This window comes from Medicago truncatula, chromosome 8 (assembly GCF_003473485.1).
Source record: "Medicago truncatula cultivar Jemalong A17 chromosome 8, MtrunA17r5.0-ANR, whole genome shotgun sequence".
Lineage (NCBI taxonomy): Eukaryota > Viridiplantae > Streptophyta > Magnoliopsida > Fabales > Fabaceae > Medicago > Medicago truncatula.
Window position 1 is genome coordinate 44846671 of NC_053049.1, and position 23864 is coordinate 44870534.

Here is a 23864-nt window from a genome sequence, read left to right on the forward strand (position 1 = left end):
AGGAGTTAAGTCCGGAAAATAGTGTTAGAAAGCTGGATTGTGGTAATATCTTGACATGGAATAACTCTTTTACTATGTTTAATGAGGATTTTCCACTCTTGAATGGTGCAGCCAAAATTTCTGAACAAATAGGTTTGCCACCAATCCTGGCCAAGCAAGCATCCCGGGCAATGTTCAAAAACATGTTGATACTCCTAGCATTGTTTTGGTTACCAAGAAGCAGAGAAATCAAAGCTCCCAAGCTCACACTACATATTCAATTTCAGAGCCAGGCAAAGTGCAAGAGGCTCCTACTGAATCCTGGCCCTCTCAGCCTTTGCATTTTGTTTCTGACAAGTCTGTGCTGAACCATATCTCTGGTTGTGCTATGCCTCAACCTATAACTACTTACCACTCCTCTCTATCAGCAGATAAGCTTCCTATTTTGAAGCCTCCAGTGCATACTGCAGTTGCTTTTTCTTTTGAAGCTCAGAGAAGTGTGGACATTTTACAAAAGTTTTGGGGGGATTATACCAATGAGGAGCATGAGTCTAGCCTTGTTTGTCCATCAGCAGCTAGAATCAAAAAGCAAAAGAAGTAGACAAATAGACAAATTTCACCAAAAAACACAAGTAGTGAGCACATACAAACTCGTTTCAAAAAAGATGCTATCAAAAGCAATCCTAAATATTGTGATTAGAGGATTAGGAATCATATCTTTTGTATCACAGCTGCTATGTCGTGTGGCCCTTTGCTTTTCATGACAACCTTCTCTTTGTTTTTGTTACTACAGGATAACCTTTACCTTCCTTTCTCTCTTTTGTGTAAATAGGTTCATGCCTTAATCCTGGTTTGCATTTTATTTTCATTGCTTTGATAAAAAAAATGAATATAATAATGTTATAACAAAATATTTACTCTTGTATTTCGATAATAGTATAATATCATCAAGGGTTTATCTAACATGTGCAATATTGCACATGTTAATCTAACTAAAAGTGAAATTTTTTAATTAAGAAACAACAATTATTTGTAGAAAAAAACACAATTATTTATTAAAAAAAATACATATTTAAAATTAAATGGACAAATTCCATTGCAAACTTTTCTTAAACTTCTCAATATGTGCACATCATAGAAAAACCTTATCATCAAATGCAATATCATTGAATGAAAATTAAACTACCGTTGACCAAATTTGATTGAAAATATGATATGAAATCTTACTGAAATTAAAACTCGTACTCTCTCTATTTCAAAATAATGTCATAATCAATCATTTTAACTATGTCAATATACAATTTTGACCGTTAATATTTTTAAAATATTTATTGAGACAAATCAAACAACATCTTACATGCTAAAATTTGTATTTATATATTAGTTAAAAAATAATAAAGCAATATAAATGTCTTGCGTTTTACCCCTCCGTTTCTAAATATAAGCAAATTTTACTTTTTAGATTCATTCAATTAATGATGTATGTGGTACATATTATAAACCACATACATCATTAATTAAATTAAGCTAAAAAATAAAATTTGCTTATATTTAGAAACAGTGTGAGTATTTGTCATTTATATCGATAATATTTGAATAGGTAAAATTATTTTTTGAATGATGACAACTTTTCAGGCTATCAAAATTAGTGTATAATAATAATAATAGGATAATAAATCTACATAAATGTTTAGTCAAAACAAAAAGAAGCAACACGAATATCTTACGTTTTATTTGTCTTTTATAATTTTATTTTGTTGACCAAATTGATAACAATTGAATACGTAAAAAGAATAGTTTAAATAATGACAACTTTTTAGGCTATGGTTCCTTCATAAGAATGTATGCGTCTATCTACATTCTCACATATAGTCTATAAAAGGCACTAGATTACATAAACGTTGTAACCAAATTTTACACACCTCTCGACAGCAACAATGAACAAACTTTCCTTTCTGAACCTTTTTTTCTTTTCCCTTTGCTTCATTGCTTCTTTTTCTCATGCGCTAAACAATGGTTTTAGCGTTGAACTTATCCACCGCGACTCTTCAAAATCACCATTCTACCAACCTACACAAAACAAGTACCAAAAAGTTGTGAATGCCGCACGTCGTTCTATCAACCGTGCTAATCATTTCTACAAAAATTCACTTACAAGTTCACCTGAATCAAATGTAATCCCTGATAATGGTGAGTATCTGATGACCTATTCAATTGGTAGCCCACCATTTAAGTTATATGGCATTGTTGACACAGGTAGTGACATTGTTTGGCTTCAATGCGAGCCTTGTGAACAATGTTACAACCAAACCACTCCTAAGTTTAAACCATCAAAATCATCAACTTACAAAAATATCCCATGTTCATCTAACCTATGTCAATCTGTGAGAGATATCTCTTGTAATGCCCACAATTTTTGTGAATATACTATTTCTTATGGAGATCATTCACATTCACAAGGAGATCTTAGTGTTGATACTCTTACATTAGAGTCCTCTACTGGTGGTCATATTTCATTTCCTAAAACTGTGATAGGATGTGGAACCAACAATACAGTGTCGTTTAAAGGTGCAAGCTCTGGTATAGTTGGCCTTGGAGGTGGTCCCGTGTCTCTTATAACACAACTTGGATCGTCAATTGGTTCAAAATTCTCTTATTGTTTGCTTCCATTGTCTCTTGAGTCAAACAGGACAAGCAAACTCAGTTTTGGAGATGCCGCTGTGGTTTCTGGTGAGGATGTTTTGTCAACTCCTATAGTGAAAAAAGACCCCACAGTTTTCTACTATTTGACATTGGAAGCATTTAGTGTTGGAAACAAAAGAATAGAATTTGGCAGATCTTCAAATGGTAGTGATGAGGGTAACATCATAATTGATTCAGGTACAACGTTGACGATTTTGCCATCTAATATTTATAATAATTTGGAATCAGCCGTGGCAGAATCTGTGAAACTAGAGCGTGTTGATGATCCAACTCAACAATTAAACCTTTGCTATAGTACCACATCAGACATATATAACTTTCCTCTAATAACAGCGCATTTTAAAGGTGCGGATATTAAGTTGCATCCCATTAGTACCTTTGTTTCCGTTGCCGATGACATTGTTTGCTTTGCTTTTACCACTTCTCCGGGTGTTGCCATCTTCGGAAACTTAGCTCAACAGAATTTGTTGGTTGGTTATGACCTTAAACAAAAAACTGTGTCATTTAAGCCTACTGATTGTAGCAAAGTGTAATGATTATTGAAGGCTTTGTTTACTTTATCAAATTCATAATCAAAATAATTTGCATTTTATGTCTTGTCTCTTTAATAACAAAGTTAATTCACATTAGGTTTTGTTCATTACTAGTATAATGATCCGTGTCAAGCACGACATGCATTAAGTGAATCACGTGACTGCTGTTTGCCAAAATCAGATGTTGTTTCACCTTCTTTGTCTTTCAACTATCTTCCCCTCCTCTTAATTTCGCAGAAAAATTATGACTACGCTTCTTTGTCTTTCACTATGATCTCAATCCAGAGTTTTTGGCCCTAAATATCGTATTTTATCAGAGCTATATATCACCTTTGAGTGATAAAATAGGGAACATATGTACAATTAAACGTAAAATATAAAACTATAAATAATCAATATATTCTATTTTTGAAAGGAATAATTAGTATATTCTTTTAAAATTAATTTTATTTGGTAGTAAAAGAGAGAGCTTACGTCCAAAAACAAAAAAACACTAGTGAGCTACACCAATGTATGATTGAAATGCACCCGTCAGTTTAACATTAAAAGGTCTTGTATGCGGCGTATCAATGTGAGTGTTTTTCCATTAATTTTAATTTTTCTTGTGATCATGTCAACCAAAGTTTTTGAGTCATGTTCCACGCAAATATGTATCATATTTTTTTTTTTTTTGTGGTGACCGGAATTCGAACCCTAAACCATACATATATTATGCATTGTCCTTACCAACTGAGCTGAGTCACGTTCCACGCAAATATGTCAATTTTGATAGTTAGAGTAAACATGGACCATATGTATATCCTTAAAAAAAAATATGGACCATAAACAATGGACCCTTGTGTTTTATGCGAGCCTTCAAGTTTTTCCTCTTATAAAAACCGAAACCTTTCACTATTTAATTTTTTTTTTCTCGTATTTTTTTCAAAGTTTTCCAAGTATAAAATAGAGGACGGGAAAGTAAGTGGCCTCTTTACGAGTAGTGATATATGTACAACTCTTTCGTACAACTTTTATGACAACTTTGGTTTTCTCTCTTTTGATTGGTCAAAAATAATAGAGAGAGAAAAAGGAAGAGAGAGAATAGAAGATAATGCGAGTATGAGAAAGAAAGTTGTCAAAAGGTTGTTAGAAAATGGTTGTACAAATATCATTTCTCTTTACATACTAGAAAATTTTATTATAGTTTTACTGTTTAATTAGTGGTTCGACTGACTAACATTGAGTGTCGTCAATTGATGGTCCATGCAAATTCAATTCACGTGGAGAAATTCTAATATGGTCGCATGACCAAAGAAAAAGTGTTTGGTCACATACACACATAAAGAAGTATTTTTTAAATAATAAGGAGGAAATTGATAAAAAAAGATGATTGAATATTTTGAGGAGAATCTTTTTATGTGTGTGTGTCCAAACATTATTAATTTAATCTTTTGACCATGGAAGAATACCTCATGTCCATTCTCCTATTTCTTATTGGTTAGCATGGTATCACATGCTATGGTTCTCAGCCTTGTACGTTTCTTGCTGGTCTAGTAGATCTTACAATTTTTATGGTGATTCCTTCGTTGAAGAACTATTGGTGAATGAGATTTTGGTGGTGGCTATCCTATCAAACGTTAATGTTCCATCCATCTCCTCGTTTCCTTGGCTATCCATAATTAGGCTGCCAAACCTGCTTATCACCATCTTGCCCTTAACAGTTGTTCTAAGTCCATGACCATCTCTATGACTGGGAAGGGGTCAATATTAATATTGGACCTTTCTGAAACTTCTTTATCGCCTAACTTGAACCTGTCTTCCTTGATCAACTTTTAAACAGCTCTTTAAAAGATGATGCAATTAGTCGTGGTGTGATTATAGGAATTGTGCCAGTTGACTTATCTCTTGCCTTTGATTGCCTTGGTTGGAGGGATTTTATGACCATCAAGTAGTTGATATCTGGTCAACTTTCGTTATGTTAAAGGCATACTCGGTCCTATTATCTAATGAAGTCTTATCCTTTTGGTTGACCTTAAGACAAGACACGTGTAGCTTCCCCCTTTCAGGATCTTAATCAGATGTTAGAATATCTTTTGTAGGATCTAATCGATTGATATATAATCATCGAATTCTTTCTTGTCAACAATTAATACTAAGTGTAGGCCTTTCCTTCGGCCAACACATCTCTTTTATCTTTCTTGAATGAACTGCTCTATGTGTGCTCCTTGGGAAGCCAATTCTTTCATATCATCGAAAGCTTGCCGAACCAACTTCTCTTTTCATCGTGGGTGCACGCCAGTGATGACAATTGATGCATAGCGTCAATAAATTGAATTGAACATTTTGCATATGTTTCTATTTTTTATTTTTTTATGAATCTATCGATAAAGTCAGCATGCGATTCATCTACTTGTTGTTTGAGATTCATCAGATCAGTTGTTCTAATTTCTGGCTTAGGCCAATCGGTCATGGAAACAACTTCCGATTAATATTAATAAAGTTCAATCAATTTTCTCTGTCTAATGATATCATTTCTAATTGTTGGATTAAGATATATTTTATTTTTCAGTAATCTAATTTATTCATTTGAAACAAGTTTAAATAAATGTCTCGGTGTGGTGGGGGGGAGACTAGCGGTGTCTATACTATATATACAAAAAATAGACCGTTTTGGGTTGATTTTTTCTCCTTCTAAATATACCCTTAGGAAAATTTTGCTATTTTGTTGGTGTTATTAAAAAAGGTAAGAATTTATATTATATTGTTGGTATCATTGAAAAAAATAAGAATAAATTGTTACATATGAAAATATAAAATATTTATTATTTATATCTATATTTTCAGCACCGCTATTTCCAACGAATTATTTTCTGCGGGAATCACGAATTGTGCCGTGCAAGTGATTATTCTTATGTAGGTTTACTTCCTTTTTAATTAAAATTAAAAAGCATATCTTTTGTTTTAAAAAAAAAATATATGTCTTCTTTTCTTTCTTTTTCTGAAACAGTCTAACCAAAATATATGATATATGAAAATTCAATATGAAATCTGTCTTCTCCATATTTGATTCTGCTATAGCCAGGTCAGATGTGAAAATTCTTTCAAGCAGCTTCAAATGGTAGAAAAGGATAACAATTTATTCTAAGAGTTGTCTCTAGTATACAAATAACATGCCAATGTCACAACTAGTATATCGGATCCCATCAATACCAGAAGCCAACAATAATGTTGGAAACCAAAAACTTACTCCGTGGAAAATCTAGAAGCTAATCCATCTAAATTGGACTCAAACAACAAACTCAAACCAAGGAACTATTAGGTTTCTATATGAGGAACAAGACAATAAACTAATAAAGAGAAAGAACACTCAGAGATGCAACATTAAACATATACAGTGGTACGACTTGAAGGACAGAACCAGAGGAATACGGAAATAGCGGTATGACTCGACTTGTCGTGGAAAACGAAACCAGGGTGAATATTTGATCAACAACAAAGGTCTTTAATTTTGAGAATTGGAAGGAAATCAATATAAAATCTAAAACTACCTCTATTTTGTGATGGATCTTGCAAGAACATAACCATGTTTATGGTGGTAAGAGCTATAGAAAAGCATGGGAAAAAGACAGCTAGAGAACAAAAGAAGAAGAGGGTGTTTACGTTTGGTAACCGTGTGTCATAAACGAGAGAGATGGTGGTATTGTTGACTTATGCAGTTTTCTCCACATAGGATACACACGTCATTTGTGGAATTCTTAGAAACTACTTTCGTAGGAATAAACATTTCTCCTATATTTTTAACACTTAAAAAATACTATAATTTTAATCAAAATTTTATAAAAGTTATTGTTCATAATTTATACACATTAATGCATTAAGAAGATCAAACATAAAGATTTCAACTAGTTTATGTGGTTAAAATGTGTGTGTATATATTAGCATTTTTTGTTTCTCCTTGTTCAAACTTCGATGGACCCAACTTGATAAGCAAATGTTGCTATTTAGTAATTAAAATTTAAAAGCAGGCAGGCAGCCACCTGCTCATATTAGAGTGGTGCAAAATGGTGAGTTTGATAATTTTGCTTAGATTTGCGGGGATTTGGACAAATTAAATACTCGATATGTACAAAATACTACCCTACATCATTCCAACTCTTAAATGTTGTTGACATTTGATTTGATAAAAAAGACTCACTTATATGCTTTTGATTGCACTACTGAGAACCAAAATACGAGTTCTCACTACTACGATCATTTTAAACTTTTATTTTTGGAGAGGTAGGATGATATTGTATTTAATTTGCACCGAAAATTGTTGTAAATATTTTTTGTAAAGAAGTGTGCACATTACAAACAAACTAACCGAGAAGCCAGTCCTCATTGTTAGAATCATCCATCACTAATTGGTAAGCATCTTTAAAATAATGAAAATGGTAAAGAGTGTTATTGGAACACTTCTTAGTTTTTAAGAGAACAAAAATAGAAATATCACGTTGAAAAGTAGTAAAAAATGGTGAATTTAATTTTTTAAAAGTTAAAAATTTGTTATTTTCAATACAAAGCTACTGTTTTTTGTTTCCTTAACAAATACACCGAGGACACTTGTTAAAAAGACTTTAAAATAATACTCATCGGTTGGATATTTCTCCAAATCTATATATTATACACTTTTACCACGCAGAAATATTAGTTAACGACAAAATACATTTCAACAATAACTCTTCCTTCAAATGAAAATATTTCTCCACCAACACACCATCCATCCTTCAACATATATGTCATTGACATGTTTTTATTAGATGTTAAACTAAATAATGAGTAATGATATTTGTACAATCATTTGATGACAATTTTTATGACAACTTTTATTTTCTTTTTTTTTTATTAGTAAAAAACAAGGAGCACAAACATCTTATAAAAAAAATTGTACAAAAGGAGGACAATGGATGAAACTATTTAAAAGGGATTTAATTTGAGAAATGATGTATGAGAGTCTAGAAAAAGACAGAAAAAATGAATCAATAGGAGAAAGGTAATTTCCCGAAGAGAGAAAAATTAAATAAGTAAAATATATATTTAAAATTAAAAAATATATTTTTGGGTCAAGTAATTAAAGAATAATTTTAATATATAATATAAAAACATTAATTATGTTCTAGTAATTTCTTGGACATTATTTAGACAATTTTTAGAATAAAATTTAAATTGGTTTCGCCACATCTCAGCCTCATTAATCCTGTAGTCTTTCATCGACAAATATTTGTGGTAGTCTTGATGGCTGAGTTCGGTTATTGCATTGCATCACAAATGGGGTATCAATTTGACTTTCTAATTTATAATATGGTCACGCTTGTAATCATCAATCAAGGGTTCTTTCGTGCGAAACAATATAATGGCCCCATAAATAGGGCTAACATAAACAATTATACACGTTCATCTGGTTTTCTAGTGTTATAGAAACAAAGTTTTCACCGCTTTCTGGTGACTAATTTCTATTGAGAATCCGTGGAATATCACTCCAATTAAATTTTTTCTGTATGCAAGTGTCATAGGTGGAATCCTTAATCACCTAGTTAAGGAGCTCAAATATCTCACCGCTTGAAACAATTCATTATTGATAGGGCGACAAACTCTATTTCAGAGAAAAACTTCATTCTAACAATTGTTAAGAGTGCTAATATTCATAAATGCTTAGATGAGATGATTTTAGTCTTCTTCCCAGTTTAAGTATTAACTAGCTTTACTGAGTTAAAATCTCAAGTTTGATTAAACTTGAGTCTTTTCGTTACCTTGATGTGTCATTTGAAGTTAATTCCCCTAAACTTTTTGTTATAAAAAAGAAAATATTTAGTAAATTCCAAAATTGAAAAATAAAAAAAGTATTTAGTTATTATTCCGCTCACAACTTATAAAATATAAGGTTGCATTTGTTTCAAGTTTACTAAATTTAATTTGGAGAATAACTTTTCTTGAAATATAAAGAGGAGAGTTTTATTCTCGGACATTTTTAAAAAAGATATTTAATTAATCCAAAAACCATTACAATAAAGAAGTAAATTAGTAGTTAAACATGAGTTTATTTCCAAAAAGATTGAAATGCATATTTCTATCATTTTATTTTCAAGAATATTGAAAGATAACTTAAAACAAAACATCCTAAACATAAATTTGAAGGGATGATGACGAGAATGATTAGTATGAAATGAGATTTCATAAAAACCGGATCGTGAAACGTATTTAACGCCTCCAAAAAGTATTTTCAATACTTCGTTGTCCACAAACATGCACCAAAGGCTCAAAGCTTAAGTTTTATGATATGCGTGCTTGACAAGGTATCTGAAAAGCGTTTCATCAAAGGGGCATCTAACTTTTAATTCAAAGAAGTCCTTGAAAAAAAAAATGTTTGGTTTACGTTTAATTTCAGAGCTAGCTTCAAAAGCAGAACACTAGGATGTTTCTACTTGTATGTTTGGTAAGCCAATCAGAACACATTTCCCAATAGATTTGTTCCACGGGAAGATACATTCTGATAAATTGGGGGACTTTTGAGCAAAAATGAGGACCTGTAAAGCAATTTCCCCGTGATTTTGGCAAACTCATTACGATATCTCTCAACAGTCATCAATTTTTGAATTTACAAGTGCCGTTGGTATACTTTAACTTTTTAGCTTCTGATTTTTAGAAAAGCTCCCACGTGAGCTTATGTGAAAACTTACTCCAACAGATTCCCTGTTCTCAATTTATGTAAAACTCCTCAGAGGAACATATAAGTATAATCCTACATAAATTAGCTTACTGAGAAGCAACTTCTCGCATTATAAAATGCAACACAAGATGCTTACAAATCTTATTTCAGTGTTTTTTTTAATGTACAAACGAGCTATCTACGAATTCTAATGCCAGGAATGTCTTTCAAACCCATTTTTAGTGCAGTTTTTCGGAAGAGAGAAGGCGGCCTCTGTAAACCAATTGATTCGGAAAATTGGCTTGCTAGCTCAGCTACTGTGCTCTTCTCCCTCCCAATTTCCCTGATGGAGTTATAATAACCAAGCCAAGCATGATAGGCTGCTTCTTTGATGTCATTATCAATCTTTGCCATTGACTGCTCAATCTGCCAGAAAATAGAACATATATAAGTATATAACAGTAGGCATCTTCCACATAGCGGCTATAACAAAGCCACACAAAACTAATGTGGTCAATAACTTATCGTCAATCATATAAGCCGGGACACTGAAATATGAGGATTAAAATATCTATGTACACAGGGAAATGAGAATGCATATAATGTAGACATTAGAACAAGGGCACAAAATATACCTTAAGCTGTGCCTGAGGATCTAAATCTGGTAAGGGAAATTTTTCTAGAGGGAGATCCTTGATCTCATTTAAAAAGTACTCTTCCCAAGGTGCAATCAACAATATGCCTTTCCCTTCTTTGCCTTCCCGTCCCGTTCTTCCAAGACGATGTATATATTGTTCACGGTCTGAAGGAATTCCCACCTGGATTCCATATATTATTGTTAAGGACATGGTGGAAATAAGTTCAAAATATAATTATTGGCTACCAGTGTAAGTTTCTCAAAAATCCAAGATAGATTTTGCAAGAAATAGTTATGTCTCGTAAGCAACTCAGTTTGAGAAGTAGTTCACCTCTATCACCCAAAAAAAGAAATTAAAAATTTACAAGGAACACATCATATGTACAGAAAATTATGAGTGGATATACATTGAAAGATTGAAATATATACCTGTATCACTAAAGTAACATCAGGATAATTCATTCCACGTGATGTAACATCAGAGGAGACAAGAATCATTTGTTTGGATTCCTTAAACTCATCTGATACACGAGTTCGATACAGCTGAGGTTTTCGAGAATGTATCTCCCTAACATTCAGTTTCATATCCCGAAGAAGGTGATATGTGAGTGATGTCACCATCCCAGTTATACAGAAAACAATAACCTGAATGAAATCAAGCAGTTAAAACCATACATCGAATAAAAAAGTAATTCAAACTCTGAAACAGGAAATGCATTAACCTTATAATCAGGTGTTTGCGAGATATGCTCTTTCAAGATATGATGTACTATCTGAAAGTGTGATTCATGTGGAGCGATAAGATAGGATTGCTTTACCTGGATGCCAAACAAAAATAAGCATTAATGGCCATCATGGGAAAATTTTAATGCAATCATTAAGAAACAAGAATTATAAGAATAAATAACAAATTATTAGCAAAAAAAAAAAGAACAAAGCAAATCATAAGGATCCAAAAGTCAATTAAATATGTATTTTATTTTGAAACTATGGTCTAACAATAGTTGCTGTAACTTACCTGAACAGGAGTTTCCACACAACCCATTCCAACTGTATCAACATATTTGTGTTCCCTTTTCAAAACAAGCTGAGATACTCGACGGACCTGCATATTTTGAAGGGTCAGTTATATTGTTGTTGGAATACTGCAGCGACACAAACATGCCTGCAAGAACCTTCAGTCAAAAACTGATAATCAAAATTAGATTAAAAAAACCTAACCTAACCTCCTTTGGGATAGTTGCAGAAAACAGTAAGGATTGTCTTTGACGGGGTAAACAGTCAACAATTTTTTCTATATCCTTTCGAAACCCAAGGTCCAGCAAATGATCAGCTTCGTCAAGTATAAGCATCTGCAAGCCCATCACTCGTACAGATATTCCGGTCTTATTCTCAATATGATCCAGTAACCTACCAGGTGTAGCAACAAGCATCTGAAAAATTCAATACAGGAAATACGAAAATCATTATGTGTCGCTAGCATGATGTTTTTTCCATAAAATATAAGCAACATCTTCTTTTCCCCCTCCCAACCCAACTAAACAAGCATTAGTCTTAAACCTGCCCTGAAATCACAGGCTATGAAACATAAGAAGTTCAGTTATAGCACAAAACCTGGCATGGATCCGATTCAAGGCGTTTCTGGTCAACTTTAAATCGTACACCTCCAACTAGAGTCTGCACCCCTACACCATCGTGATATTTAAGCAAAACCTTTGCTTCAGCAGCAATTTGACTAGCAAGTTCTCTGGTAGGGCATAGAATAAGAACATATATTGGCGGTGCACGATGAGAGGTCTTGCTACTCATAGCTTTCAAAACTGTTTCAATAGCAGGAAGCTGTTTGCACTTAGCATCATTCATAGAAAGAATAAAAACAGGATATATTGCATTAAAATAACAAGGGTGTACCAAAAAAGCTGCAGTTTTTCCAGTGCCAGTTTTAGCCTTGACCATAACATCATTACCTGCAATGTAACCGAAGTAGAAGGGTCATCAAAACAGAGTCTAATAGCCATATTAAAAGAATGAGAAATGTAATAACAAACAAAGTAACAAAATAAAAGATTCAAAGTGGACACAAAACAATAGGATTGAGAAAAGAATTGCAATGCGACAACTTTTACAGTATGCGTCTTTTGTAAGATTATCAAGTGTTAATAATGATGATGAGATGATAAACGATATATAGAAATTGGATTGCAAGATATAGGAAACATACCCTCAAGACAAATAGGGAGGCTAGTCTCTTGAACCCGGGTCATATGAGTGTAACCAGATGTAGAAAGTGCTTTGATTGTCAATGGTGATATAGCACACTCGTCAAATCTATGAAAACAAAACATCCAAATCACTGATTGCAAGCATGATGCTCCACAAATACAAGCAAACAAAACATGCACATTCATCTCAATCTCTATATGCTTTTGCCATAAGAAAGCGTTAACAAATCATCATTACTTATTGTCTGTTTGGATTGACTTATTTGAGTCTATCTACTGGCATAAACAAAAACACATGTGAGATTGTTAGTTATAGCTTATGAAAACAACTTATAGCATGTTCATAAGATATTTTCAGTTTATTTCCATAAGTATTCCAAGATAACTTTATTAAAACAGGTTATGACTTGTAAAAAAACAGTTTGACTTTATTTTATCTTTTGTTATAGAAATAACTTATGCATGAACACTTATATGATAAGCTAAGCTGCTAATCCAAACTATGGGCCTTATCTAAGTTACTCAAATACAAATTCCGCACACAAAGAAAAATATAACCATTTCCATTCCATCAAAGGAATAACAATACCTTGTCTGACTAAGAACATTTTCAAGTCCCTGACCCTGATTCTCCTCCTCGTGGCGACTCAACTTCTTCTTCTTAAGCTCATTCTTAATCAACTCAACTTGCTCCGAAAAATCAGTTTGATCATCAAAATCCTTAGGCTTCATTCTCCTCACCCTCTTCACATCATATTTCCCCAAAGCAGCAATACTACCCACCTTAGAATAGTACCCCTCATTCTTTGATTCCACTTCACTCTCACTATCACTATCACTCGAAGAATCATTCTTTCTCCAAATTTTTCGCCGTTCAGGCTTTTCCGTCCCAACCCTATTCTGATCACTCAAATCCCTAACCCTAGGAACGGAACGAATAGAATCCTTAACCTCAGGAACAGAACGGTAGCCCCTAATTTGTGAATAGTTATTCAAATTCCGACTGCGTAAATCAATTTGCGGCGATGCTTGGGATTGAATCTGGGCCTGGGCTTGGGTTTGGGTCTGGTAGGTTTCAGGGCCGTCGAGGTCGTTCCAGAGATCTAGAGCACCGTCTTTCATGAAACGATCGGCGAGGGCTTTGATGTGTTGATCAGGGGAAATAGGATTATGAGTGGTGGAGGAAGATGAATATGAAGAAGGTGAGAGAGTGGAGCGAATGTGAGATCGAATACGAGCTTGGTAGAGTTGTTTCTCTTGTTCGAGAAGGTTACGCTGTTTCTCTTTGGCGCGTTTTTCGTGCATACGTTTCCATTTCCATTTGCTTACGCCGCCGGGGAAGGTGCGAGGACCGCCACCCATGTTACGGAGGAGACGGAGGTTCCAGGCTGTTAGTGACCATGATGCTGCTGATGATGCCGTCCGGCCTTCCCTTATCATCCATCCCCACATTTCTGCTTCTGTTCTGATGGAGGAAGAAGGGTTTTTGTGTGTTTAACAGAAACAAGGGTTTAAGCCTTTGCTCTTAGACAAAGTTGATTTTTTTTGTTCCTCCCAACAAAAAACAAAATTGTGTCATAAAACAATTCAAATATTCTTTTTTGGTGTCATAAAATAATTCAATTTTAATTCAAGAATGGAGATCAAATTTTCTCTTTTGCGTGTTTAAGCTCGGACAATTTGTTTTGGAAAACCTAAATTCGATTTTGGGTAGAAATAATATTTAACCAAATTTTATATACTTTTCGATCGAACTCTGAATTTTTACAATCACATTGATTAAGAATCGGATGATTAGAACAAAAAAAATTGTTCTTTCACAATTTTAGCACGAACCAAATTATATCGAGATAAACTTGTCTCTGATTCAGCAGCATGATAGAGACACTAATTTTTCTACGTTATGAAAATCTAGAGACTACTTTGAATTTAACTTTTGTCAATGACTAAATTGGTCCAAACAAAAATTATAAAAGATCAAAATACGTCTTCACTCTTAATTTAATTGGTATATCATGATGCGGTTCCAACTTTATCGTTGCTCCACCATAGAAATATCACCCCATCTGCAACTTGTGGGAGATGCGGGGAAGTGGATGAATCTTTCATGCATTGTATTCGGGACTACAAGTTTTCTAAGCCAATCTGGCAGAAAATTGGCTTCTCGGACCCAAACTTCTACTCTACCAGTTGTTCACAAGAGTGGATAAAAGCAAACTCCAAAGGCCCTCGTTCTACCATCTTCTTTGCTTGTCTCTGGTGGAGCTGGCGGCACCGCAATCAAATGTGTTTCAATTCTGAATTCTGGTCCCTCACATGGTTGAGCATCAACATTCAACAATCAGTCGAAACAATTCACAAGAGTTTCCAGTCTGTGACCAGTTCTAAGATTTCGAATCGCTGGATTAGATGGAACAACAGCAATCACCGCTGCCACATCCTCAATGTAGATGGCAGCTGCCTTGGAACTCCAATCCGAGCCGGTTATGGAGGTCTGATCCGCAACAGTGATGGGTTCTTTCTGACAGGATTTTCCGGTTTCCTTCATGACTTGACGTGCATTCTTCTAGTTGAACTCACAGCCATTCACAAGGGGCTTCATGTAGCAGTAGACATGGGTTTAGATGAGCTAATCCGTTTCTCGGACTCTCAGCTCTCAATTAATCTCATCACATGAAACGTCTCAAAATTTCATGCCTACGCGGTGTTAGTTTAAGATATCAAGGACATTCTAGTTGTCCATAATTTCACTATCCTTCACACTCTTAGAGAAGGAAATCAATGCGCCGATTTCTTCGCCAAGCTAGGAACTTCGTCTAATGTTGGTTTCTTGGAACATTTATCCCCTCCTCATGATCTCATAGACTTGCTTAGGAATGATGCTATGGGAACTTGTTTCCCAAGAGCTTGATCCCTTATGTTTTCTTTTTCTGTTTCTTTCTGTTTTGTTTTTGTTTTGATTTAGTTTTGTAAACAAAAAAAAAAAAATTGGTATATAATCCTTAATATTAATATTAGTTTAATCTTTCAAAAAAAATTAATATTAGTTTAAAAAAGTAAAAAATTTCACACAAAAAAAAGTTTTCAACTTAATTTGTATGTATTAATCATATAAAATTTATTTCTACATCCCTTAAAAAAATATTTTTACAAATACATTTAATCACAAATCACACTATAATACGTTCTTTAGATTAATACTTATATCTATTTATGCATCAATTATATGAACCTGGTTTATAACAACTTTATTGTCCCATTTTAACACGCCAAAAAATGACCACATACATACATTATGAAAAATGCGCTTTATGGTACGACAATAAACATGTATACGAGATGTGATGAATCAATTAGTTAATGTAGAGATAAAGATTCAAGGCTAGTAATTGATTCGTCACATCTCGTGTATGTTTAATGTCGTACCATAAAACATTTTTCATCTCCTAATAATCTTGTAACAAAAAAAAGAAGACATTAATCTCTTGTTTGTATAGAAAAATGCATGTGTTTTGTGCCATTTTGAAGTTAGGGATTTCTGACTTTTCTCTGCTCATGAAATCAATAGTAACACTTCAGATATTAACCATTCAAGTAAGATTTGGTGCTCACAAAGAGTATACAAGTCATCACACCAAGGGATCCTAAAACTAACATGAATTTCACAAGTACATCTCTAGCTGCAGACACTCATCGCCGTTTCTTTTCTCTTCAACAACCTTCAAAAGCAATTCATGGATGTATGCATATAGAGGCTTTCCTTCAACCCTTAGATTGGCTTCTAACAGCATTTCGTCTCACGTGGCATCCTGCAAAGTATATAATGGACTGACATTGCACAAAATAAAAGTGAGAAGAACTAATACAAAGCTGCTGAAGAGAGTATTGAAGAAATGATTAAGACGACCGTAAGAACTATTTTGTATTTATCATATATGTGGTAGTGGTAGTTAAATCTCAGTCATTATTATTTATTGAAGAACACAACATATAGAAACTAGGTGGATTTAAGAACTTCTGTTGATTGCTGTTAACCACTACTACTACTATCATCTTACTAAGAGGCAACAATATCTTACCAAAACAGCAAACAAAGAAATGAAAGACTTCTTCATTCTTATGCTTTTAAATTTACAAAACCCAATAAACGTCGCCAATTCTAGAATGTATCTTTTACACTCAAACATATTAATGGAGCCCTCTATTCCTTTTCAGAAAGGGAGAGGATCTATGACCAACAAAAGGCATGCTTACTTGCAAGTCACAATTATAGCATTTTGAGAGTTTTTGTACCGCTTGCAGTCATGGTTAGGGCTAACTGGATGAAAGGTCAAGTCGTAGTAGGATGCATTTACAGCAGGATATCCACATCTAAGTTAAATGAATTCCCATGATATAAGAATATCAGAGACATGTATTAAGTTTCTTATCTGAAAAATAAACCATATTCTAAATCGAAATAAACTTGGCCGTTATTATAAATAAGGAAATTCTTTGGAAAGAAAGAACATACTCAGAAGGCGGTTGGCAGCAGCCAGCCTCAGTCGGTGTCAATTTAGCTAATTTATATTGTTTCGGAGTCTGCACAACATGAAAATTGGAAAAGGGATAAATAACAGTTGTGAGTGTAGGCCACACACCTCATATCTTTTGGATATGTTATTGCAGTCTTCAGTTTTGACTAGACAAACCCTCAATTGCTTCAAATTATGAGAATTGTTTAACTAAAATAAGAAAAAAAGAAAGCCAAGGAAATGAATGTTGAAGTGTTTCTGTGCACCATCTTTTCTCTATGTTGACAAGAGTCTTAACTTCTTGGTGAAGAGCTATAATCTTGATGTTGATACTCCTTGTACCTAAGCATATGAGAATGCTGTTGTATATTGAATCACGCTATGATCTCAAGAATGAAACAATGGAGTCCTTGCCTCAAGCCAATCACACTATGACCTGATCAATTATTAGTCACAATGAATCTGAAAAAAGAGCAGAAGATTATATAAGAATCCAAACAAGTATCCAAAATCAAAGAAAATAAGTCAACTTTAAAGGACATCAAAACAGCAGATAAGACTCAATTCATGAATTCATAGGAGAGGCAATAAGTATTAAGCAATTACAAGGAAATGATAATGTAGAAAGCGGCAATAACTGTTAAACAATCTTGCACAATTGCACCAAAGTAACACATTAATAGAATTAAGTAACATTTGGTATCCAGGAACCAACCCAAGCATGAAGCATGCCTCGCTCTCTACAAACTTTATGCATCATTGTCATCATAAACAGGCAAAAATTAACCTCTTTAATCTGTAGTTTATCTGCCATGTTAATAAAATGCAGACTGGTGTAAGATGACTCCTTATAGACTTGAGACATGATCCAATTACCATATGGTTCCTTAGGCTCAAACATAAATTATATCATATGTGAACCCTACAGCAAACTGGTTTGGTTTCTGAGGATGAGTATCTATAACTGTTGGGTAGATAATTGCATTGCAACAATCAAATAAATAAAATAAAGCAAAAGCTGATGACAACCTTACAATGTGTATGTTTGGATGAGGTAATTGAGAAATTTTAAAGAATTTAAAATTCTAGGCAATTTAAATGATTCAATTAAATTACTTTCATTTCTCAATTCTTTTGTTTGGATGAAGTAATAAAAAAATTCATTGTCATCATTTTTGGGCAACTTTTATAAATTTTAATTTTTTTAGGCCAAATTTAAAAATTGAAATTAGGGGTCAAAATGTAAATTTCAAAAAATTGAGGGGTCAAATTATAATTTTTGAAAAAATTGAGGGACCAAATTGCAATTTTTTGGAAATTTATTGGGGTCAATTTGAAATTTTTGAAAATTTGAGGACCAAAATGCAAAATATGAAAAATAACAATAATGAAGAAATTTGAAATTCTTAGCTTTTAGGTGTCATTTGAAATTCTCTAAATTTAACTTGAACAAAATACTTCATAAATTTCCATCATTTTGAAAATGCTTCAAATTATTATCAAAACAATGGAATTCATCCCAAACTCCAAAGTATTTGAATTCCCCAATCCAAACACACTCTTAGCTTACACCTGCAACCACAAAAACTTCCACAAGCACACAAGCCAAACCAGCTAATAATGAACACGCTATCCGACCTAAAAAAGCTGATGAACAACCTTAAGTAACACAATCAACGCCAAAACACACCATCTCCAAAATAGATACCTTCTGAAACAGCCACTGATGTGAAATCAGCCCCACAAAATGATACAAAAACCTGCACTTTGCCAACAAAAACTCAGCTGCAGCAGGATACATCATCCCAAGAGTACAGCTGAGAGTCCTAAAACTTATGAGTGAATTTTTATTTTATTTTATTTTTACAAAATGAGTGAAATTTCTTATATGTTAGAAATTTGAAATATATAATACCAACATCATTCCCAAGGTTGTTGACTTAATTTGAGTTTTGTCTAACTGATTTTTAAAATAGCTGTTTACAGTTTGTTTTGACAATATATATAATAGGTACAGCTTCTAATAGTTTACTTAGAAAAAACTTGTAAGCCTAAAAGAGGTTTCACTACTTTGTAAAACAGAAAGAAAATGATACTTCCTCCGTCCGAGATTGTATGACGTTTTGGGCATTTCACAAATATTAAAAAATGCAATTAATATTGTGTGGAAAAGAGATATTATGAGTTGTTTTACAAAATTGTCCTTAATAAATAATATGGGAAAGATAAATGAATGAATTGAAAAAAAAAAAAAAAAACAATAAATAGTTAAGGTTATAATAGGAAAAGTAACATTAAAGTTGCATTGGTATTGTAAAGCGACATACAATTTGAGACCATTTTTTTCCCTAAAGCGACGTACAATTTGGGACGGAGGGAGTAGGTCATAAGTGCAAGCGTCATTTCTTATCATTTCAACGCATGCATGTTTTGTTGATACAGAGATGATATGCTTAAATTTGTAATCACTATAAACTTAATTGTTTTTCTTTACTTTATAGAAGACCACATTTTAACATAAGTTGTATGCAGGTAAACAGATATAGGAAAAAACACTCATGAAGTTGATGATACAAAGAGACGACGAGCAAACACTAAAAACTGTAAATAAATTGGAAACTCTGATTTGATTTAAACATTAAATCGAACATAAAGTTGAAGAACAAAAACATAAACTGAACTAATAAATCATCAGAAAAGAAACTAAACTACTTTCTACCTAAATATAATAACAGATAACTCAACAAAACCCTAACCCATGTACTTTTTTACTAACATATAATTCAATTCATAATCCCTTTTCTCATCCTATCATGTTGTCGGTCCAACATAGTAACGCCTCTGGATCGCCAATTCTCAACCGGTTGGACTCCAACTAGGGAAAAAATCCCCTCTGCTGAAAAAAGGAGACCTCCATCCTTGACTTCTCTAGGGAACCAGCGTTCTTTCTCCAAAAACCGATGTCCCGCCTCTGAGATGGGGATATGGTGTGACAGGTCTCTCTGAGGACGAACTCGAGCGTGGGAAGTTATATCCATTAAAGCCATCCTCGTCATCATTTTGGAAAGGCAGATGGTCGTGATGGACGGAGGGGCCTATTCTGCCCGCCATGATAGGTCTTAGAGCACAACGAAGACATGAGCGACATAGAGGACAGCTAGGTTGTTTAGTGAGCCAAGCGTCGATGCAAACGACATGGAAACTGTGGGAACAAAGAGGAAGCGTGCGAACATGATCACTCTCTTCAAATTCATCCAAACAAACGGTGCAGTCACAATGTGATTCCTCTCCTTAATTTAGATTTATCGTAGATGTCTTTGGGAATGGCATTTATAACGGACTTTTCTAAGCCCTCGATGTGTATGCATGTGACTCTCCTCACTCTTGTTGTTGATTGGGACTCCACATCGTTGTTGGGAGTGAGGAACCTCCGACCTTGAAACCAACGGCGGATGGCAGGTCTTAGGTTGTGAGTGATGAATTGAGAATAAGTTACTATAAAGAAAACGCCGACAGCCAGCATTACTAGTAGTATTGCTATCACAGGTAGAATGATGTTCACAAATATTGTAAATAACTGATTAGTTGTGATGGCCATGCTTTGGAATATTACGTACTCGCAGCAATGGTTACTATGGGCTGTAGTTTTTTGTTTTGTTTGGTTCTGTTTGGGGTGATAGAATACAAAATAAACGGTTTCTTTTTTTAGCTTTGTAATTAATTTCATATTATACTTATGATTCAAGTTTCCAAAATTAAGAGTCTTAACTTTCTTTCCTTTTTTGTGTTTTTTTTCTTCTTTCCCTTTTTCCCTCGTTTCACCAAAAAAACAGAGAGAGGAACGTGGGTTATAGTTATATTATTTTTTTTTGGTTACAAGGTTAATAAAATGGAAATGGAAAAAGACCAACAGAAACAAAACAGAAAAGAAAAAAAAAACTAACGCCTCAAAAAGATCGTTCCTAATTCATCCGACTGCAGCAAAGGAAGGAGCCCATCTGGAGGGTGGGAGTGAATTAACAAATCAACATCATTAGAAGCTCCGATTTTGGCCATGAAATGCACACTGATTGCCTTCTCTTAGCGAATGGTGAAGAGAGAAATTTCGCGCACCGATGAGGTCTTTGATGTTCTAAATGAGCACAGCATAGACATGATAATGATTCAAACCATCCTTGATGAGATTAACCGTAAGAAGAGAATCTAAGTAGCAAGCCAACTCGTTGTAATTCAGATTGGTCGCTAAAACCAGACCGTGATAGAGAGCTGTGAGCTCCGCAAGAAGGATGTCCTCGGAGTGATGAATGCACCCTGAAAAAGCTGAAATGAAGCTTCCTGCATGAGTTCTGAGAGTACCACCGAAACCAATTTGGAAAACATTGTGACCAAATTTCCAAATTGATATGGTTAAATAATGTATCAACTTAAATAAGGAAAATGTTAATCAATGCCCCGGATCACTGGTTAAGGAAGCAAATATAGTAGTTTTTGCATCGGAAATCGTGTAATCAATTTATCAAAAGTCAAAAAGGTGTTATTTTTCATTGAAATTTTCCTTTTTTGGATTCCTTAACCACTGCACTGAGGGCACCGGTTAACAGGACCCTTTAAATAAAACTAAGGGTTATGCTAACCGGTGCCCTTAGGGCAATGGTTAAGGAAACCAAAAAAAGAAAGTTTTAGGTTGAGGGCCTGTTTGTTACGGATTAAAATAAAAGTGATTTTGGATTTTGCCATATAATAATTTAGAGATTATATTTTAGAGATTTTATGAAAAATCAGAATCTATTTTGCATTTTTTTACCTTGATAAAAATCAATTCTTTTGAACAAATAATCTAGTTTGTTTGGATACAACTATATAAAAGAAATTTTTTGTTACAAAATTAGTTCAATCTCTTAAAAAATATTTTCTCTCTCTTCTAACAAAAATCTATTTTTTGAGAAGATGATCTTAATAGCTTCTCATTTGAAGCTGTTTGAAACTGTTTTTAGATTTGTTTTAGATTCTGATTTTTTTTAAAAAACCTGTAACAAACGGATGCAAAACTCTTAAAAGTGATTATTTTCTTAAAATAAGTTATAACAAACGGGATATGAAAATATCACTTTTTATACTTTTGAGAAGTTGAATGCACTAGTTAGCATTTCCCTAAAACTAATCACTTTAGCCAAAAAAATTATGTTTCTTTTAGTAAAGATAATGAGACATTGTTAGATACTTCCTCCAGTCATATTTATAAGAGAAAACCAACTTTTTTTGATACATTGAATAATTAATGTATCCGGTCACATTTAAGGTCAGATACATTAATTATTCAATGTACCTAAAAAACTATTTTTTGCTTATAAATATGACTGGAGGGAGTACTAATTAAATATGAGCAAAACTCATACTCGGAAAATAATTTATAAATTTTAATAGATGTTTCAACCCTAAATTTAGTGGAAGAATAAAATGCAAAAAAGGGAAAATGTGTCAACCATTTGTTTGAATAAATGGGGTGTCTGAGATTCGAAAAGTGTCTCAATTTGAAGAAAAAAAAATATACAAGAATATTTTAAAATTGCATCCAAAAGCAACAATGGATTGATTTAAGCAGGAAAAAAAAAAATTAAAAATTGGGCCCCATAAGAACACCCACAATGCAACATTGCATTTGAGTGTTTAATGTCTCTATCATTAAATTTCAAAATTGATATGGTTAAATAATATATCAATTTAAATAAAACTAACCACTTGTTTTATAATTTAGACTTAACTAACATCCAATCTTTCCAACTCATCACATCAAAAAAAAATATTAAATGGTCACAACAATAACTCTATCATTAAAGTTGTCAAAAAAAAAAAACTCTATCTGATTTAATCATAATTATCTGATTTTTAAAATATTAAATTAATTCTTCCTAAAACACATTAAATTAATTCAATTAAAAAATATAAATACCTGTGCTATTTTTTTTTCTTCATTTTATTAATAATTTGAAAAAAAATACGTTTTTCCCTATAATTAAGCAACGATGTACAGTATGATTGTTTCATTTTTTCCTACTGAAGGATGCACTATATTGTTTTTTCCTTAACAAGCCAAAATAAAATATATTAGAAACCTTTAGTGGCTCAACTCGCATAAGGCGTGCAAAGCGAGCCACCAACAAAGATACAATGTCAAGTTACATGTGCATAACAACGCACTCCAAATGAAAAAGCAAAAATCTGAAATTACATCGTAACACCCATATAATATAAAAGGGTGGTTCCACCGGTTGTGATAGCTATAAACAAAGGTGGACATGTTCGCCTTAAGCCATTGAAAAGATAGCAATTTGACAGAGTCTGCTAAGCTAAAGGAATCAGCCACCTGTTGATGGAAAACGCGTTTATTCCGCTCCTTTCAAATAATCCAGACACAACACAACCATATTATTCTAAGGAACAAATGAGCACAACGCGGTAGCCCCGTCAAGTGGCCAAAGTGAAGTAAATGGCTACGAATCTCAATGGGAGGCACAAAATATAAATGAAGCCACTGCAAAACCAAAAATCACGCGCGACTAAAGATGTCGCAAGTGAAAAATAGGTGGTCAGCTGTCTCTATAGAACCGCAGC

The 23864-nt window shown here is 33.5% G+C and overlaps 2 protein-coding genes across 2 annotated transcripts; one reads left to right on the plus strand and one right to left on the minus strand.

The window, feature by feature from the left end:
- Positions 1–1916: 1916 nt before the first annotated feature.
- Positions 1917–3215, plus strand: LOC25502028 (aspartic proteinase CDR1). Its single transcript, XM_013591553.1, has one exon. It carries the CDS (start codon positions 1917–1919, stop codon positions 3213–3215), a length of 1299 nt encoding a protein of 432 aa, XP_013447007.1.
- Positions 3216–9906: 6691 nt separating this feature from the next.
- On the minus strand, positions 9907–14270 carry LOC25502029 (probable DEAD-box ATP-dependent RNA helicase 48). Its single transcript, XM_013591554.3, has 10 exons — positions 13328–14270; positions 12738–12844; positions 12428–12483; positions 12131–12355; positions 11743–11949; positions 11535–11621; positions 11239–11334; positions 10946–11161; positions 10515–10697; positions 9907–10305 (listed from the first exon to the last, which is right to left on the minus strand). The coding sequence occupies exons 1-10, from the start codon at positions 14188–14190 to the stop codon at positions 10075–10077; spliced, it is 2271 nt and encodes a 756-aa protein (XP_013447008.1). The 5' UTR covers positions 14191–14270; the 3' UTR covers positions 9907–10074.
- Positions 14271–23864: the final 9594 nt, after the last annotated feature.

Excerpts from the sequence above, each read along its gene's own strand:
- LOC25502029 (XM_013591554.3), bottom strand. The coding sequence starts at position 14,190 with ATGTGGGGATGGATGATAAGGGAAGGCCGGACGGCATCATCAGCAGCA. Across the intron at positions 12,356-12,427 it reads GAAAAACTGCAGCTTTTTTG|CTTCCTGCTATTGAAACAGT; the intron begins GTACACCCTTGT and ends AAGTGCAAACAG. Across the intron at positions 11,335-11,534 it reads GTGTGGAAACTCCTGTTCAG|GTAAAGCAATCCTATCTTAT; the intron begins GTAAGTTACAGC and ends TTTGGCATCCAG.
- LOC25502028 (XM_013591553.1), top strand. The coding sequence starts at position 1,917 with ATGAACAAACTTTCCTTTCTGAACCTTTTTTTCTTTTCCCTTTGCTTC.